The following is a 20,099-nucleotide window of genomic DNA, read 5'->3' on the forward strand; positions in this document are numbered from 1 at the left end:
GACTGAAGCAGCTGGTCAACACACCCACGCACAGAGCTGGACACACCCTCAACACTATCTTCGCAAGAGGGACAATAATCTGCTTCAGCCACACCACCCAGCCCCTCTGGATGGACCAGCAATGCATGAACTTCACCTTCAACATTACCTCCACATTCAACCCAGCCCCACGCCTGCCACGAAAGAGATGCATGGCCAGTACATGATATTAGACAGCATGGATGTAGGGTAAAACGATAAAGATGTGACAGTGGAATAAACAACAGAAGAATCAAGCTGCACCACAAACTGTATGCTGAGGCAGTTTTCCAATTTATTAGAAAGTGATTGGCGCTATGACCCCTGGGCCACAATCTGTATGGCAGGGAAGAAGGAGAAATACATTGAAAGAGAGCCTAGAAGCAAGGAGACGAGGCAGTACCAGCACAAACAGCCTGGATTGTCAAATCTGATGAGGAGAGAGCAAACACAGAGACTGGAAAGGGAAGGCAGGTGTTTCCTCTGATGACTGACTTCTTTATCTATTATGATTTATCCGAACATTCAAGAGCACTGTCTTTTCGAGCATAAACATATATAACACCACTGTAATCTGCCACATCATACAAATCATGAAACGTTCTAGGCAACACATGTAGCTCCTCAATGGTGTAACCTGCCTCACCAAGCGCTTTCCTCACAAATCCCTCTTCCAACGACAGATGAGGGAACTTGAAGTTCCCAAGTATGTAGAATGTTTGTTCGAGGCACGATACCAGGATGAGATGGCCACCATCTTTTAACAGCGAGGACACATTTTTCAGGGCAGTGCAAAACCCCTCTTTTTCCATCATGTGACACTCCAAACAATTTTCCAAAAAGAGGCAGTCAGCCTGGGGTAGGACTTGTGGACACAATGGGTTTCTTTTGCTGACATCATATGTGAGAACTTGTTTGATTTTTCTTTTAAACATGTCTTGCTTCTCAATCATTGATTGCCTAAAAAAAAGATATAGATACAATTAATTCCATGTATTATCAGTGACCAACCCTAGTAGTGCTCGGGCTGCCTCTGTTATCTTGAAAATCATGCCTTAAAAGATAAGATAGATACCAGTCCCATACTGTTGCTGAATAATGTGTATTATTTATACAGTGGCACTTTTGACCTCCTGGCTGGGCCAGCCATGGACATTTAATCACTCTTCTCTGAACAGATCTCAGCTCTGAGAGTGACTGTGCACCGAGGCGAGTCCCCTCTGCCCAAGATCAACACCTCTGGGGGCCATCAGCACTTTGAACAGATGCAGCACCCAGGCCAATGTTGGAAGGGTGTTCAAATGTGCCCATCATTAACCATTTCAGGGTTATAGATTTGTAGCTCGATAACAACATGTTCAAATATTGTGAACGCTAAAGAATTAACACAAATAATACCCTTAAAGGACTGCAGGCTCTGATAGGCTTTTCAAAAAGAACTCGGGCACAGGGCCTTGGTTGAAACATTTCATCAAAAACACATCAGAAATATGGTTTTCTAAAGCACCAATGAAAACGTATTTCAAACACCACATGACAGCCATTAGGCACAGTCATAAAATCAAAAATATGCACACAACTAAATTCAGCAAAACACTTTACAACCCAATGTATATAGAATTAATGAGGATTATCAAAGTGACCATCAATCTCCTGGGTTTGTCAGAGAAGGGAACCAGCACCAAATCCTGTCTGGATATGGTAATCTCTTAGAAGAGTGCAAGTAATGAACAGCCAGTCTGTCCCCTTTAACAGAGATTCACAATAAATATATCAGGCCTGTTGCCTTTGCCATAACATTTCAAACCAAACAGGAGAGACCAATGATGTCTTACCTAACTATTCCTTGCTCATTGGCATGCCACTATCACCAGTTCAGGCCTATTATACTGAACATAAGTGTCTTCAAAATGCAACCACCAGGCCTACCACTATAAAATTGCAAATATGCAGAAAAAGAACGTTTTCAAAAACAAAAAGTGTTAACAGTGATTAGTATTGTGAAAATCAGCAACTCCCAAGTTTTTTCAGACCGGCTAGCCAACTCAAAGATTTTGCCACTGCAGTTATCTTTGAATGGCATCAAACTTTCCAAAGCTTCAGCACAGTTTAATTATAAACTCCATTGAAGGTCTATGGGCCAGATGTATGACCATTTTATTTTGCGCCTCACAATTTGCGAATAGTTGCGAGTCAAAAATTGCGAGTCACACAATAAAATGTACCACAGTGTGTATAACATTAATGAGCCTCCCGCAATTTGCTAGCCCATTGGGAATGACATGACCTCGCAGGGATGGTGGCCTGTTGGGCTCAGCAGACCACCATGGCCTGGACTGCTTTCAAATAAGCATATTTTTTTAATGCAGCACGTTTTGTACATGGTTTTGAGACTCGCTATTTGGATGAGAACGCCCCTTCCAAATAGCTAGTCTCGAAACCTATTTAGCTAGTGGCAAATAAATTGTGACTACCTAAATAGGCTTTGTACAGGGCCCATGATGTCTTTGGATGCGCAAACGGGTTCGCAAACCTGTCAGCGGAGGCAAAAACGGGTCGTACATCTGACCCTGTGTGCTTTAACAAGAGGTGCTTCCACAATAAATCAGCCAGTTCTTCTGCTGTTGTCAGCACATTTCATAATAAAAAGATCAGATCTATGACATCTGGCAAAACCTTTCTCAAAGAACTCAACAGACCTATCACTTTTTCTTTCTTGTTGAGGGGACCATGTTAATAAAATGTATGTTTAAGGCATGATACTAAACGGTTTTATTCTGTCATAAAATCTTCATTAAAATCTGGTCAGAGCCCCTAAGAGATGCTTAGTTCTGTTGTTGTTCAGTAGGAAACTGGAAACTAGGAGGCAAGAGTATTTAATCCTAACTTCCCCCTTTTTCCAAATTGAGGGCTCCTGAGCAGTCATTTCCTTCACTATTCACCCAAATAGTGGGAAAGTGAAAGCCCTTGAAACAAGCACTGGGGCTCTACAGTCTTGGTTCTCCTTTACCAGCCTGTTTGGGCCACTCACTTTCCTTGTTTGCCTGTCCCCAAGGCCAGCTTTACTTGTAGTGGAGCCCAGTGCATTATCTTTGATGGTGCTCCCTCAATGACCTCCTTCTCCACTCATTCCCCCACTACTATCCTTAAACTATGTCACAATCTCTCTTTAGCCCCTCTCTCACATCCACTTAACCTCCTTTATAGCACTCAGCATTCCAAGTAGATTGGGTATCAAAGGCTGTCACAACACAGACACAGACACAAACACGCAAACAGGCATACACACACATACACACATTTATTTATGTATTGAAGAGTTTTATATAGAGCTGGCCAGACCCGAAGGAACTGGAGCGCTTCAGAGTATGGGTAAAAAACACACAGTTTGGCAGTCCTAATTATAGTGTTTCAAGGCGCAATTGGAAGTCTCGGCACACTGAACGACAATGCAGGGAAGGAAGACACAGAGAATCACAATTAGAGCGAAATGACGTGATCCGAGCCTCCTTTAGGGGGAAGGGAAATAAGGAGGAGTCAGGAAGGGTGTGAGGAAGAAGTCTAGGTGATGAAGTGACTGTGTCAGCAGCGGCGATCCATTCAGAAGAGAAAGGTTGAGGAAGAGGTCTTTGAGCTGCCTTTTGAATTGTGCAAAGGAAGGGGTAGTCCTTATCTGGACTGGGATTGAGTTCCAGATTTTGGGAACATTTCCAGAGAAGGAACTGGAAGCATTTTTTGTTTGTGGATTTCCAGTGACCACTCCAGCTGCTGCATAGAGAGTTGATCTGAGGGGGGTAGGTCGGATTTTGCTGTGCTTGTGAGGGAGACGTTCCCGTAGTTAGGTATGGACAGCACCAGGGATTGAGTAGCTTGTTTAAGGTTGTTAGGTGGGATGAAGGGTTTTATTTCATTGTGTAGCTTCAGGTTGAGGAAGACATAGACACACACACCCATTGATACTTGTAATAAGCATTGTCAAAGCCAATAGGTGTGGCTCCTTATAGAGGTATGTTAATGCTCATGCCCGGAAGCAGATGCAGGCTTGTATATTGCCTTCCTAGGTCTTGGAACTACGGAGCGCCTCAATGCATTGCAGTTCTCAGGTGCCCAGGAGGTTGATAAGTCATGGTTGCAATAGTTGAATGCTGTGTTATATGATCGGATACAATAACTGAAAACTCACTAACGGACAGTCCAGTACAGATCAATGCTTTTATTCACAAGAAAGTGTCACATGGTTGGCAGTGGAATACATACAATGAAACAATAGAAATATCACACATAAGTAGGCTTTCCTGTGAAAATCAGTGGTTATCCGTTTTGTTCTGTAAACTTTAAGTGAACTGTACTTTTTGAGTGCATAAGGAATTTGGGGCCTGATTACGTTGTTGGTAGCAGACGGACCAATAATGGCCCCTGTGGTCCGACCTCCACATTATGATGCCGTGGGTGGAGGCATCTGGTGGAGGGACCACTCTCCATGCTTCCGATTGGCTCAAGGAGCAAGCCAGACCATCTAAGGATCAGTAATCCCTACAAAAGGGGTGGGGCCTACTCAGCACTGTTGTATTGATTACAATGTTCCTTTCCGCCTTCATTTTCCTGGCAGTTCACCCGCCATGAAAAGGCAAGCAGAAAGTAACTTTAGGGCCCCTAGCGGGCCCCTCTTTTCACCAAGCCCTCTGATATGGGACCTGGGGGGGCACCTATGGTGCTCCCTATACGTGCCATCACCATGTGGCTGGCACTGCATGGTGTCTGTCACAGGATGCAGGGATGGTTACAAACATATCTATTTGAAGTTAGGCTTGTGCTGCAGGCTTTTCTGTAATTTGATGAGTGGGACCATTGACTCCCTTCGGCCGTTCCGATCCTGCAACAATGGCGGTCGGATGCTCGTCCAACCACCATCATAATCAACACCTTTGATTTGATTTCTCTTCCCTCATTTGTTCATTGCTGTAGTCATTTCTCTCTTCAATCCCGCTTCCTATTTTCTAAACTATACAATGACCTTGAATTTTCTCTAACAAGTAAATTCCTTCCTTCACCTCTATGCAAATGTCAGTTCCTAGCGCTGTTTCTGAAGGTCCAGATTGTGCATGAACAGGGATGCATCTCAATAATATTTGATTGCTGTGGATAAATGATGAATAGTGCACAATAAACATATCTCATGCTCTGTTGCACTCTGTCATCTTCTTTTCCTTGAGATACAGAGTCCTTCCAGAGAAAGGACTGAAAGTTATTTTAATTAACATAGTATTAGACCTTGATCTAAGCCTCTTTCTGATCAAACTGCCCAGATGTAGGACCCTTCAATGCTCTGCCTGTTAATAGGGAAGAAGTTTTCTAAAGAACAAAGAAGCATTCTTTCAGCAATAGTGTATTAGGTAACAGCGTATCCTGCTTCTGTATAAAAAAGTTTAAAGAAGCAGCTGAGTTACTATAGAAACCCCATCACCTTCAGGATGCCTCGGGCCATTTGCCTGTGCAGGTCACAATTTGAATGACATTTATTTTACATTGTTGGGCATTTTCTCTGGGATTTTTTGTATTTATTTAAAAGCCAGTGTGAGTTTTACTACGTTTTGATTTTTAGCATACGTGTGAGCCTTTGTTTACTTGAAAGCAGTGTGGGAACTGTACTCCTGCCAGGTATGTGTGGTAGTTGCCAAGCACATTCAATTTGTGTTCTGTGAATCTTTGACTGTTTTCATGCATTTCTGGGTGAAAGAAAAGCACAACTCATTATGATTCTATTAAATACTGTCCACCTTTTGTAATGTGGTTGTCAGATGAAGATAATTGAAGATGAAGTGTTAGGCCTCATTTTGGCACCATAAGCTGAGGTGCAAAAACAACTTCTTTCTATAAAATCAGGTGCACCCACTGATCCCTGCCCACCCTCCAAAATACATCAAGCAGCCCAGAAAATCTGCAAAAAACTCACACCTATTTTAAATCAAGTTATAGCCACCGGCACATACCCGATTATCTGGAAAAAGGCAACCATTCGACCACTTTAAAAAAAAAAAACTTAGACCCTAATGAACCCAAAAACTATCGACCTTAAGCTGGTCTACCTATCATGGCAAAAGTATTTGAAAAACAAGTCAGCAGAGCGCTAACAGATTGCTTTGATGTCAACAATTTGCTCGATATCTCGCAGCATGGGTTTCGTCCACATCACTCTACAGAATCAGCATTGATTCTTGCAGCCGAGGAGCTTCGCAGAGTAGTGGATGGTGGGGGAAGGGTAGTCCTCATACTCCTTGATCTCTCGGCCGCTTTTGATACTGTAAACCATGCGGCTTTGCAGCAGCGGCTGAGGCCTGCGGGAGACAAAGGGACTGCCCTTTCCCTAATGTCCTCTTTTCTGGAGGCTACGGAGCAAAAGGTGTTCTGGGATGGCATACAGTCTGAGAGCTTTCATCTCCCCTGTAGAGTGCCCCAAGGATCTACGTTGTCACCAATCATTTTTAACTTGTACATTGCCCCCCTTGCTAGTCTAGTTAAAAAACACGGTTTTGGACCAGTATCATACGCTGATGACTCTCAGCTTTTCATCTCCCTCACCGATGATCCAGAAGTCACTGCAGTTAGGTTCCATGCCTGCCTCACTGACATTATGGGATGGATGGGCCAGAACTTTTTAAAAATAAATACAGAAAAGACAGAGGTGATGGAGTTTGGAATAGGTCAATCTATTTGGAGTCAAACCTGGTGGCCGGTGGAGGCTGGAGAATGCCCTCACCCTATTGACAAGGTTAGAAATGTGGGAATTATTTTTGACAATAAGCTGAATTTTGGTGCTCCGGTAAATAGCCTTGTCTCTTCCTGCTTCTTCCTCTTAAAAATATTGAGAACCATTCTCCCTTTTGTTCCTCAAATATTCCAGAAAACTGCGATGGTAGCGCTTTTCCTATCAAAATTGGACTATGCAAATGCATTGTTCCTGGGTATTGATACGCGGTTGCCAGACTTCTTCTGGGACCGCGTAGAGGACAACCGACATCTGCTGGAATCAGATCACTACACTGGCTCCCCATCAAACAACGTATTGAATTTAACCACATCGATGCTATGCATTTTCCCCTCCTGTGCTGAGATTTGATCATTCCCATGTTTCATGACGAGCTGGGCTCGTCATGAGCGTGCGAGGAGGCTACCTCATGACGAGCCCAGCTCGTCATGAGCGTGGAAGGGGTTAAAGTGCTAACTTTGGTATACAAACAGTAAATGGGGAGAGTGCAGCTGATCCTCAAAAGCTTTTTATAGCCAATGTTCTCCCACGAGCACTTAGATCGGCTACTCAAGGATTTAAAAAACGTTAAAATTTAGACGAGCTAGATGGGGCGGTCCAGCTATAACACACTGTGCAACTACACTCTGGAACAAACTACCGATATCCTTGAGACGTCAGCCGAATCTCCAGCTTTTCAGGAAGAATTTGAAAACCTGTTTTTTTACAGCTGCATAGGTCATAAGCATTCTCACTGTGTCTCCACCCTCTCACTTCAGCGCCAAGACACCTCGATATTCGAGCGCTCTATAAGAAAAATAAACATAAGCATAAGCTCCAAGCTTCAATTTGACATATGTTATATATTGGAACTTTTAAAGCATACTATACCCTGAGGTGTCAAACCGCAAGCGGAAAGCACCCAATACCAAACAGAAAACAGACAAGCCCGAAAACTAAGGGAGATGGAGGGAGAAAAGTCATGTTTGCTGAAGTTTTTTAACATGCCAAGAGAGTCAGCTTCTGAGATATGGGTTGCCAGGGTATTCCACAGTTTGGCAGCAGCCACTGAGATGGACCGACCTCCCCACTGGGCCTTGCGGAATCAAAGAACCAGCACCTGCTTGTGAAAGGAGAAACTGAGAAGCCTACTCAGGGAATGCTAATGAAAACAAGAGTTACGTTGGCTAGAGTCTTTCTGATGCAAATCTGCAACATATAAATAATTCTTTCTTTAATTGTAAGCTCGTAGAGGGACAGTATCCCTTCTCTGGCCAAAAGATGCCTCATGATGTTAAGGGCAACTTGAAGTTTGTTACCGAGGAAGCGTTCTGATCGTGGTACAGAGAGTTGCAGTAATCTAATCATAAGGTAATGCGTGTGATAATGACTAATTTGCACAGATCTATTGGAATATAAGGTACAATCTTTCTCAAAGTCCTGATAATAAGAAAACATGTGCTGTAGTATTGGTGACCTGAATATCAGAGCTCAAAGTATTGCCAAATATAACAGCCATGTTTATGGCTGCTTTGATGCGGGTGGGAAAAGGTCCACAATCCTCTGCCCACCAGTTGTTAGGCCAAACAGACTCCTGAGTCCCAATGACAAATACCTCTGTTTTTTCAGCATTAGGTTTAAGGGTGTTGTCTTTCATCCATCTACTAATGCTCAACATGCAGTGATTGAACTTCTCAGCTACAGAAGTTAGGTCTATCTGGGTGTTATCAGCATATGACTGTACATGGAACCCAAAAATATGCACCAACTCAGCCAATGGAGCAACGTACATTTTAAAAAGAGTTGGACTCAGGGACGAGCCCTGAGGGACTCAACAAGAAAGGCTAAAAGCTTCTGTCTTAAAACCTCCACAACTACCCATTTATACTCCATTGGTAAGAAAAGAACAGAGACCAGACCCTCTAACACTGATTTGCTGCAGCCTTCGAATCATCTGTACCAGTGAGACAGTACTGAATACTGTTGACAAATCAACCATGGCCAGAAATCCCTCCCCCTGATCGACCTTGCAGCGAATGCTGTCAGCAGCCATGATATGAGCAGATCCTAAGGTGGCCACTTCTGAAGCCATTGTGTGAGGATCAAGGATATCATGAGCCTCATTAGGGCACTTTGAAGGAAAGTTGAACTTGGGGGTTTTGGGGATGTATCATGAACATGTTATTTTTCACTATGATGAAGGTACAGAAGACAGGATTGTAGTGTAGTTCCTATATTCCCAATAGGCTCTGCGCATTGGAATAATAAATCATGTAGTTTAGACGTAGGACTGTATTTATTGAACAATCTTCTTTCTCAAGCATAAGAAATGTACTGCTACAATCGTAATACCGGTATTAAAGTACAGAGTGTATAATACAAACAGTATTATAAAGTAGTACTGTAAAAGCTTGATATGGTTTCTAAGCCATACATTGCCTTAAAATGGATAAAATACATAAAAAGGTTAACATGATGGCTAAAAGTACTCAACTGGTGCTTCTAAAATACGCCTACCCCGGTGTACCTGACCTAAGCCTAGCACAAGGGAAGAAGTAAGAAGTAATTGAGGAGTAGTTTGAGTTTAGTATTCTCTGCCAAGAATATGATCGAGAATTCTCTAAGGATCTAATCAGCTCCTGCCTTGGTTTAGAATGAAGGAGGTCTTGTATCTCTCTCTTAGGACTCGATTTCCCAGCAACCCGCAAGGGTAGCCTGGAAACACTGGAGCTGGATTTCTCGGCAGGAGAAAAGACAGAGTCTCTCAGTGCATCAGCTGGAGGGTCGGCTTCCTTCGGCACTTGCAGCTACAGGGCGTCGGGCAAGTAGTTAGTCGATCTGCTCCAAACCACGGTGTGTCTGCCTGGGCAAATCTAGGAATATTTATACTATGAAGGTGACGAGTTTGATGTGTGATTGGACTTAATAACGTCATAGAATACTCAGTACTCGTGCAATACTTATACGCGGTGGAGAAGGTGAAAAAAACTAGAAGTCCGTTTTGTTTATTAGGTCCCGGGGGGGGCAAATTACGGGGGCAATTTTTAGAGCTATATTTCTATGATAGTATGTAAAACTTCCCGTTTTTTTTTTCCTCCATCAGTTGTACTCTCTACGCATGCACAGCCTTGATTTCCTAGATAAATTAGTATTCAGGCAAGGGGAAGTCCCTAGCTACTGAAGGCGGGTTTCTCTAAGAAATCGTTGCGGATTCTTGGAACATAGTGGAAGTAGCCATCCTGTATTTGGGCTGCATAGGCTCAGTCTAAATATGGTAATGATTTCTATGCTTATTTAAGGATAGGATAATCCGTACCTATATAAGGGCATGAATCGGGAAAATTTACACTAGGGTCCTAGATTCATTTACAACAGGATATGTTTATAAAAAAGAATGGATTTAGTTCAAGGGAGGACAAGATGTTCAAGACCTCTGTTGGTACTGCAGTGACACCAAACCAGTAATAGTGCATCAAAATGTATTATTGTAAGGTTTTCAACTGAAAAGCAAATCATTAGATAGTTTTTTACAAAAAAAACAGAAATCATACACATAAGCGTTCTAAAAATGTGGCAGCATTGGCACCCATGTTGTGTCCATGTTTCTGTGCATGACATGACAGTGCAAACATATGACTACCTTTTGGGCAGATAAGAGAGTAGCTGACTTTGAAGGACCGTATGGGTTTTCTCGGCTCTTCCTGCCTCAGCTTGTTTTCTGTGGTCGACATGTAGAATAATAATTGAAGATGTATGTAGATGGCCTTCCTATTGGCAAAGCTAAGTATCTACATTTTCGTAGCACGGCAGGTGTTCATAAATAGCACCTATGACTGGAAGCTCTATATTTAACAGCCATGTACTGTTGAGGTTTTTTGGGTTGATACATTAATTTGAGTTTTGTGTACATTGCATTGATTCTGCAGATGGGACCTGGGTAGATTGTTCAAATTCATTAGGATTGGGGATGCCTTAAGAAGTGAGACAACTGAGTCTGAGGCACCACTTTTTAGGACATATATCCTGGTTGGGCAATGGACTGGGTGAGGAAAGCTTGCTTAAAACAGGCCATACAAATAGAACTCCAGCTACTATTAGAAGTCCTTCACTCTGAATGGTCCCTGGAGGCTCATGACGGAAGAGATACCTGAGAGGTAGAATTTATATGACAGAGGTATTAGGGTTTCACTTTGCTACTCAAAGAGGGAGGTCTATCAGCACCACACCCCTTATGTATGTCAGAAAATCCCCTATAAAAACATTGCCTGATATGAGTTTGGAATCCTAAATTTTGTTTAATAAATATTGTCCCATTAGGGTATGGTTTCAATTATTAAATAAAAGGGCAATATTTTTTGGGTGATTTATGTCAGATAATAGTCTGACAACTATATTCTGTTACCACAGCACCTCAGATATAATTATTACAATTTCATCATAGGACCTAAAAGGAATGAGACAGACCATGAAGGAACAGATTTTTGCAGGAATCGGTGTTGCTCAATGCATGAGTAAGACATTGTTGAGAAGTTATCCATGGACTACTAAATTTGCCTGTTTTCAACATACACCATCATTGCAAATCTCTAGGAAAATAGTGATATTTATGGCTGAAGGTAAAATATCTCACTGCTCTATGAGGGTGGAGTCTTTCCGGATCCTGGGGAGGGCACATAAGAAAACACATAATGAAAGAATGGAAAATACAGATGGACAGAGGTGCTTTGGGATGAGGTAAAGTAATGACCTCCTCCAGTATGAAGCAAGTATTTGTTTAAGTTATCCCAGCTTGATTAAAGATTTAATAATAAAATAGAAATCATTACTGAAAGGTTTGTGATATATTGCCATCATTTTAACTAATTTATAAACATGTCCTTTGATTTCAATATTCAGAGCTTTGAGGGTTGTCTGTGAAACATAGATCTGCTACAATTAGTGGAAACAAAATGAAAGAAAAGGATTAGCTGGCAAGATAACTCACTAAGAAGAATGTTTGCTGCTGGTGAGTTCACGAGCTGGAATCCAGCATGGCAAGGTACATTTCCACCTTCAGTAATTTTAAAAATAACAGCAGAGCACAAAGATGCAGTGTTGAGCATTATACAAAAGCAAGGTATTATTATTGGAATACAAAGGTTAGAGCAGAATACATACCTGTTACCCTGAAGCTCACAAATCAACTTGGCAGCATGGCTGCAGTCAAGAGCCCCAGGGGCATTTGCCCTCCATTTCTCTACCTCCAGGACTGCTTGATCAGTCGAGTTGCCAATAATAATCTCTGTGAAATATTCTAAGACTGGAAAAAGGAATTGGAAGTAAAGACCGATGGACAGCTGAATCAGCATCTCTCCCTTCACTCGACCTGGTTAGAAAATGTTCACAATTACAATTATTAGTAAACATGTGAACAACGTCAATGGAAATGAGTTATACGCACTCTCTAAACAACTCCTTAGACTTAGATAATGTAAAATGTCTGCACTTTGCAGACAAATATTATAAGCATACAGCCTACTGAGGAGGATTATACTGGTTGATAAAGGCCCTGAACTCATGTTATTTAAAGAGGGAAAGGGCCTTTAACAAGTGGTATAGCCCGAGGCAGAAGGAGTCTAATGCTAGTAGAACATTCCACACACTGAAGGTAAAATGTTCTAAATAAAAAATAGAGAAATACAAAAGACATTGAAAGTTAGGGGCAGCAGTCTTATACAACCAATATTAACCCTGAGCCACTCCCCTGAATTCAATGATCAGAATTAGAAATATTATTAGTTAATAGACTTGCCTTATGAGCACCCCCTATTGTACTCTCTTTAAAGAATGCCTTAGACTCAGGTAATGCAACATTGTTGAATATTAATATATAATTTGTGAAACGGAGTGTAAAGAAAATGTAATATGTAAAGCCTAAATCGAACACAAAATGCATGTGAGATTGAGCGGTGGAGCAATATGGAAAGGCCAACAATGAAGGGTGAAGACCAAGAGGGGCACCAAGAGACTTTGGAACCTTCTATGATCAATACGCCTAACTTGCCAACCATAAAGCTATTGAAGTCAGTGTCACTGCCCTGAAGAAGTGAGAGGTACATTGTGTGAAACAGAGTCAAATTTACTTTTCCTAACCTGTGCAATTACAAGGGTATTATTTTTTGATGCATGCACGTTTTTATGTTGCTTCTTTTAAGGCACAGTGGTCTTCTAGGACAATTCCTTTACAGTGAAATCTAATTTCATTTTAGATTGTGTGAAAATAAATCCAAGTTTGCTGAAGGTTAGTTGTAAAAAGGTCTTTGTAAAAAGTTACTTATTGTTGTACCTATGTCTGCCTTCCATCTAGGAGACTTGGTGTATGTCAACTGTCCATGGTTGTTGGCAGCACTGAGGAACCAGACTACGACAGGGAAGTCTGCTTCAATCAGGCCCATGAAAAAATATGGCTTTTGTGTAACCCTGGGTGTAGTTCGTGTAGTAGCTACACGAACTGCGAGTGCGGTAGGGAAAATGCTGTTCACACTAATTGCACAGTGCCAGATGCTTGTCCTCACTGTGCAATCATTGCAAACGGCATCTTGCACAGTGCAAGCGGTCATTTTCTGAAGCTCCAGAAAATTTGTACTCAAGCGGCAGCTTTCTCAATGCGGACTGATAGTTTCTCATCGCGAGCGGTCGCAAGCATACGCAACCACTTGCAATGAGAAACCTATCCTCCCCACATTGAGAATCTCGCCTGGAGGTTTATTTACCACCTCACGATCAGCAACTTGATGTTGCTGATGGCAAATAAGGAAAAATTATCGCTGGGATGGTGATTTTGCTCGCTCGCTGTCGCCAACTTGATGTTGAGGACCATGAGCGAACAAAAAATGCCTGCTACGCAACGCTAAGAGTTGTTTCACTGTGCTAAGTGCAATTCTCGTAGCGCGTATTTGCGCAAACTACGCACACTCCACGAGCGTAGCGTAATGTTCCACCCAGGGTTACTTTTGAGCTCATTAAGGACAGATTCAGATGTGTCAAATCACTGTGGCCTGCTACATGCTCCGCAACATCGCCCTATGACAGACCATCCCAAATATTGCAGAGGATGGAGTACATGAAGTACCACTGGGTGAGGGAGCTAAAATGCCAAATGATGATTTTGATGAAGAGGACGGAGGTGACTTGCATCAAGATCTCATTGACAAATTATTCTAATGAGTGTAAGTATGCTGCATGATGTCATAACTTTGACTATTAAATGAACTTTTGTTGTGATAATGTGAGGAGTATGTTGATGATGTGAGCAGAGTGTTAAGGGAAAATATTAGGAAGCTAAAGCTCTGGCAAAATCTGACCACAGGTGTTTGTAGATGAAGGTCTTGACACATTTTGTTGGTATTGCTTTGTTTAGCTTAGATTTTTGGCATGGATGGTGTACTCCAGAATTTACTATGGTATTTGTGTCATATGTATGGTTTCATAGCTGATCTCTTATTTTTTGTCTCTTTTATGTACCTTCACCATGTCATCTGTGTTTTTACATGTCAGAGTTGTGACCTTAGCAGGTTTATGATGATGTTTGACTGTACGAATTGCACATGGGTTGTTCTTGGGAATGTCTGCCACAGACTGGGTGTTCGAAACCTGAACCAAGACAGTTTGCACAGTGATAGGATGGAAGTATTGAGGACTCTATTGCACTTGTTCCATTTTGTGTGGTGGACAGATGTATGACGTTACAACGCATACTTTTACAACGCATACCTTTAAAACACATTTTTTACAGCGCATTACAGCGCAATACCCAACGCATGCCATTATAACGAATTTTTTAAAACTACCTTTACAACGCATACCATTACAACGCATAACATTACATTGCATGTATGGTAAGTATTGGATAGGGTAGGGGTAAAAATTACTATTCTAACTCTAGGGGGGTGCAACAGTAGGGTAAGTGTTGGATAGTGTAGGGGTAAAAATTACTATTCTAACTCCAGGGGGGTGCAACAGTAGGGTAAGTGTTGGATAGTGTAGGGGTAGAAATTACTATTTTAACTCCAGGGGATGCAACAGTAGGGTAAGTGTTGGATAGTGTAAGGGTACTATGCGTTGTAATGACATGCGTTGTAGTGGTATGCGTAGTAGTGTCATGCGTTGTAATGGTTGCGTTGTAATGCCATGCGATGTAATGGATGTTGCGTTGTAAAAGTTTCGTTGTAATGGTAGTGCGTTGTAAAAGTTGTGATGTAAAGGTTGTTTCCCGTGGTGGACTTAATGCAATATGTGCCCCATCAGGAGCTCTATCAAAAAAGTTGTTGGGGTCCAAATAATGCTATTCTCACTTCGCATTGGTTAAACCCTCATTGTGTTAAAATTGTATGTAGTTGTTGATGTGTGTCTTCATTGTAGGCCAACGTGTTTGTGGCACATCACTGACATTTGCTTGTTGAAACACTGGATTCAAATAAGTCTGTGATCAGAAACTGCGGTACTGACATGTGTCTGTTTATTGTTTTAAATGATTTCTGTGAGGAAGGGATGTGGCTCCAGATGATGACATTGACATTATTTTATTTTTCCTACTCAATAGGAAATTGTTTGATGTATTCTCTCCTTCCATGTTGTTAAGGTCGGCACCTGAAAATGCGATCACTGACAGAGAATGTTTGAGTCATTTATGATTTGATAAGTTTCTGGTGAATGAAACCATATTTCTAGATGCCAAATTGTCTGAAGTGTTCAGAAATACTCCCCAGAGTGAATCACTGACACATACTGGAAAACATTTGGGTCAGGGTTTCTGGCTGGCGGTGGTGGATGTCTTGCCATCTGCACCTCCTGGAGTTTTGCATGGACATCCCAGTTTGCAACCACGGGTGGGATCCACTGCTGCATGGTCAGGGGTATATCTAGGAGTGTCTTCCTCTGACAGGGACTTCATTACTGTGGCTGCCACAGATGTAGATGGCCCAGGTGTAGTTAGACCACAGGATGAGGTAGATGGTGATGGAAAAGACCTGGACAGGGTTGTGTTAATGTCCTGCTGCACCCCAATGAAAGAGCCCATGCTGGTGTTGATGTCCCCCATTTCCTGGTGTATCTTCCTTTTCAGCTGCTTCATCTCCTGGATTTCTATCAATAGCTGGCACATCACGCTTTGGTAGTCTTGAGACTTAATCAATGGTAGCCTGGGTGTGATTGACCACAATGGCCTCAATTAGTGGGCCCAGAGTTACCATCCCACGAACCCCAACCCCTCAGACCTATGCCCTTGGCCCAGGGTGCCCTCTCCCTCTATGGCTGTGCTGGTGATTGTAACTGCAGATAGTAGATATTGTGCTTGGTACACAAGTTGTGGGGACTGAGTTGGCAGAGGTGTTGCAACTGGGGTGGGAGGTATTCATGAGAGCACAGTGAGACTGTTGCTGTGTGCCCAGGCTGACCAGATGGACCAGGACCATTCATCCATGTCCACATCTCCCGGAGTGTTGTCATCACTGAGGGCTTAATCTGGGGGGGAGTTGGAGTCTGCTTGGTGGCCAAGCTCTGCCCAGGTGCTGTGTCAGATTGACCTGTTATGTAATATAGAATATGAATAAATCTAAATATGTTGTAACACAATAAGTGGAGACCTAGGGAAGACAGAATGTATAAAGCCTTTTATTGTGATACACTTCTGTGGTATAGAACTTGTTAAAAAGACAATTGGAAACATTAAAGACATGTTCGAGAGTTTAGCAGTTCATCAGATGTGCTGATATGTTGCCTTTTGGATTAAGGAATGAACATGACATCTCTCAAACATCTAAGCCAACTTAGTGGAGAGCTTAAATGTGTATTTGGCCATTCCAAGGAATAGTTTTATACAATACAGGTGAGCACATAACTTGGTTGTATATTTAGCATTTGTCATCCTATGAGCAGTGCAGAGTGCATGGGACACCCGCCATTTCTAGTCAGCTAACTTACTTTCATTCCTTACAAATATTTGATATTAACTCTTAGTATGGTATCACTCATGCCATGAATAGTATCAGTAGAGGAGACATCGACAATATCAAGCTAAGTAGGCATAAATGTCTCAGAATAAAGCATTGAATGTAGATTGCTGAGTCCATGAGAAGTGAATATTAGTTGTAATCTTTCAGACAATTGAGAATGGACAAAATTACTATTGCATCTTATTTTCTGTTACATAAACATGGTCTCATGGTAGTTGTAGTGATTTCAATCTCTACTTTCCAACACTTGACAAATGGTTATTGTTACATACCTGTTGCCACAATGCAGTATGACTGGACAAAACAAATATATGTTGACAAATATCATGGGTCTTGGGATGAGGAGTTAATAGTAATACTCTTAGAGACAGCATTCCATCATAAGGTATGTAATAGAGCTTGATACATGTGTTCTTGTATGCAACAATACACATTGCCACTGGAAATCATACATCTATGATACTTTGCGTATTGCGTGTTACAAAACTACATAGACAACACAATAGCAAAAACTGTGATGAAAGCAAATATGACACCACATTTGCCCTCATGTCATTCTACTTCTTCCTAATTTCCTCCTTTGTGCTCAGGGCTGTACTGTCAACATTCACTCTGTCAACTACCCTAACCCACATATCTCTTTTCCTACTGAGAGAAGTATTGGACGTGTGCTCCAAACAATTCTGGCTCTACTTTTATGATTTCATTCACCATAACTGGCAACCCTGCCTCTGAAAAATGTGGTTTTTCTGGACAGAACAAAACCAGAAATTAAAGTGAGAGGCCATGATTAACAAAAAACATCGATGGATATTTATAAAAAATGCAAAAAGTATGTGTACAGTGTTAAGTGGGATTAGGAAAGAAAGGGGTGCCTTATCTGACCAAGATTGCTCCTCAATCTTGCTGTGCTATAGTGGAGAGGCAAAGAATCATGGTAATGGAATGTGTTTCATAGTATGATTTGCAGGTATATCCACTTGCAAATGAATATTAGCTGTGTTGTTATTGTATCCACTCAATGGTTACTGTTGTGGTGCTTTTCTGAGAGTGTACCGCCATGGCCTACCACTGCTAAGGGACCCCTGGTACAACTGTGTTTTCATAATCGGGTTGGTGGGAAACGCGCCCTGACAGCGATGGATTACATATTGCCAACATTGCAGTCCGCAGCAGCCCAGGCAGGAACCACTCCATTGATGGTGGTCGACAGTTCAGGATGCATGCTCAGTGGTTTTTGGGATAACCAATGCTGTGGTATGGTGGTGATACCACCGAACTCTTAATTGGGCCGTAAGTTATGATGGTTATGTTTTGATGATCAACTGTTTCGTATATTTGTTTCTGTATTTTTGGAAGTGGGTTGTTTACTTTACTTTGCAGGTTTTTCTGTTCGATTCTGACTATGGCCAATGGGAGGTTACATTTTTGGTTGAAATTAATTTCTGATTTAAAGTAAGCTAATGCTTTTTCTTGGTTTTCCTGGAGCTTTTTGTTTTATACCCTTGTTTCCATTTTATATGGTTCCTACATACTTTGTCTATTTTATTATTGCATTTGTTTCATTTTTGCATTTTTTGGAGGCTTTTTGGACAGTATTTTTCCAATTTTTTGTGGATTGATATGTTGTAATGCTTGGATACAGAAAGATCTGCAGCTACAGAACAGTAAGTATTATTAATTATATTTCTTTTTGGGCTGGACATGTATTTTTAAAATGTTTTTGTTATTATTATGTGATTTTTATGTGGAATTGCTTTGTTTATTAGTTGGGCCTATTTTGTGTTATAGAATGGATTTGTGTTTTAGTTTTTAGTAGTGATTGTTACATTTTCTTAAAATTATTAATCAGTGTTTCTTAATATTGTTATTTTATTTGTTTTGACTGATGTAATACAATATTACATTCATTATTTAAAATAAAAACGTTTTTTGTTTGTTGGCTTAGAATTCATCATCGTTTCAGTAAGTTATCTTCTGTAAAGAATGTGTTGGTTTGTTTTTCGTTATTTAGGTTCTTATGTAAAAGGAAAGGTTATTTATTATGTGTCATTTTTAAGTATTCAGGTAGGTGTATGTCTTGGTATCTTCTAGGGGCAGGTAAGGCATCTCTGGTGGCTCTTTTAGTTCTCTCAATAACTGTTTTAAAGTGAGGATAGCTGGTTGTTGGCCAGTTATTTTTATACGACTTTAGGTAGTATATCTTTAAGGAATTTGCTTGTTGGTTATTCCTGGGAGCTTGTGCTTGCCTCTCTTATATCTTGCAGTATCTCTCTTACTTTTATATCTGTTACATTTGGGGATGGTTGTGCTCTATCACATAAATTACAACATCATTTTTGTAGCTGATCTCCCATAGCATGCTGATAATAATATTTGATACATATCCAGTGTATATCTGATGTTGATGCTATTTTTTAGCTGTAGATGAAGCCATGTGATTTAGTAACTACTTTACTTTCTCAAAGAGATATACTTTGCAGCTTCCGTAATTGTATCTGGAAGTAGAAAATATTTTATACATTTTATATTTGTTATATACATTTAAAATGATGCAATGACTTGTATTTTTTATACTTATATGTATGTTCTGCGTAGATGTTTGTCACGATTTTGCAAACTATCAATTGGGAGTGTTCTTATTTAGAGCATGTGCTTTGTTTTCTGTTGGATGAAAAAAAAATCTGAAATGTCACTTTCTATGTTGATTTATTTTTAGTTCCTAGACATTTATTTTTGCTCGCTATTTGGGTGAGTTTATGGCTCAGTGAGTGGTGTGAGTGGTGTGGCTCACTGGTTAGAGGCGGCCGACCCGTAAGCAGAGAACGGCCCGGGACCAGGGTTCAATTCCCGACGCGGCAGGGTCGTGGACCAGGGTCAAAACTGACTCGATAATTCTCGCCTCGGTGCCTACTCTAACCAGGGAACACACTTGGCAACTCTCGGCATTAAGCTTGCCGCATCTATACAACGGCCCCCCACAGATGCCGGGGATGCCTGGTTTCACCTTGGAGACACCCAGAAAGGGACCATCTCACAGGGAAAACCAGGATGGGTTACCCAGCGGTCTACAGCGCCTAGATACTCCTTGGAGTCGTAGTGTGCTTTACAAGTACACCCACATTTACATTTACATTTTTATACTGTTGTATTAATTTATGCATACTTACTTTCTTATGTCTTTTTGATAGTTGTTAATTTCAGGCTGTTTATCACTGTTTCCAGGTGTGGGTTTTTCCTTTAGGAAGTCTTTATAGAAAGATCAAGGTGGGATACTATTTTTTCAAATATTTTATAATATTAATTATGTGTTATTTAACATTTTTAAGTTTTTAGTGTAAATA

General features: G+C 41.2%; 1 protein-coding gene across 1 annotated transcript in view; it reads right to left on the reverse strand.

Annotated features, from left to right (window-relative positions):
- Positions 1-420: 420 nt before the first annotated feature.
- The window catches only part of LOC144752120 (nicotinamide N-methyltransferase-like), a 41,747-nt gene continuing 22,068 nt past the window's right edge, over positions 421-20,099 (reverse strand). The window contains exons 2-3 of the mRNA XM_078640064.1: positions 11,921-12,128; positions 421-978 (exon numbers count right to left, since the gene is read on the reverse strand). Coding sequence (XP_078496190.1) covers positions 525-978; positions 11,921-12,128 — 662 coding nt within the window. The 3' untranslated portion in view covers positions 421-524. The remainder of the gene's footprint in view (positions 979-11,920; positions 12,129-20,099) is intronic.

Source organism: Lissotriton helveticus, chromosome 4_2 (assembly GCF_964261635.1).
Source record: "Lissotriton helveticus chromosome 4_2, aLisHel1.1, whole genome shotgun sequence".
Classification (NCBI taxonomy): Eukaryota; Metazoa; Chordata; class Amphibia; order Caudata; family Salamandridae; genus Lissotriton; species Lissotriton helveticus.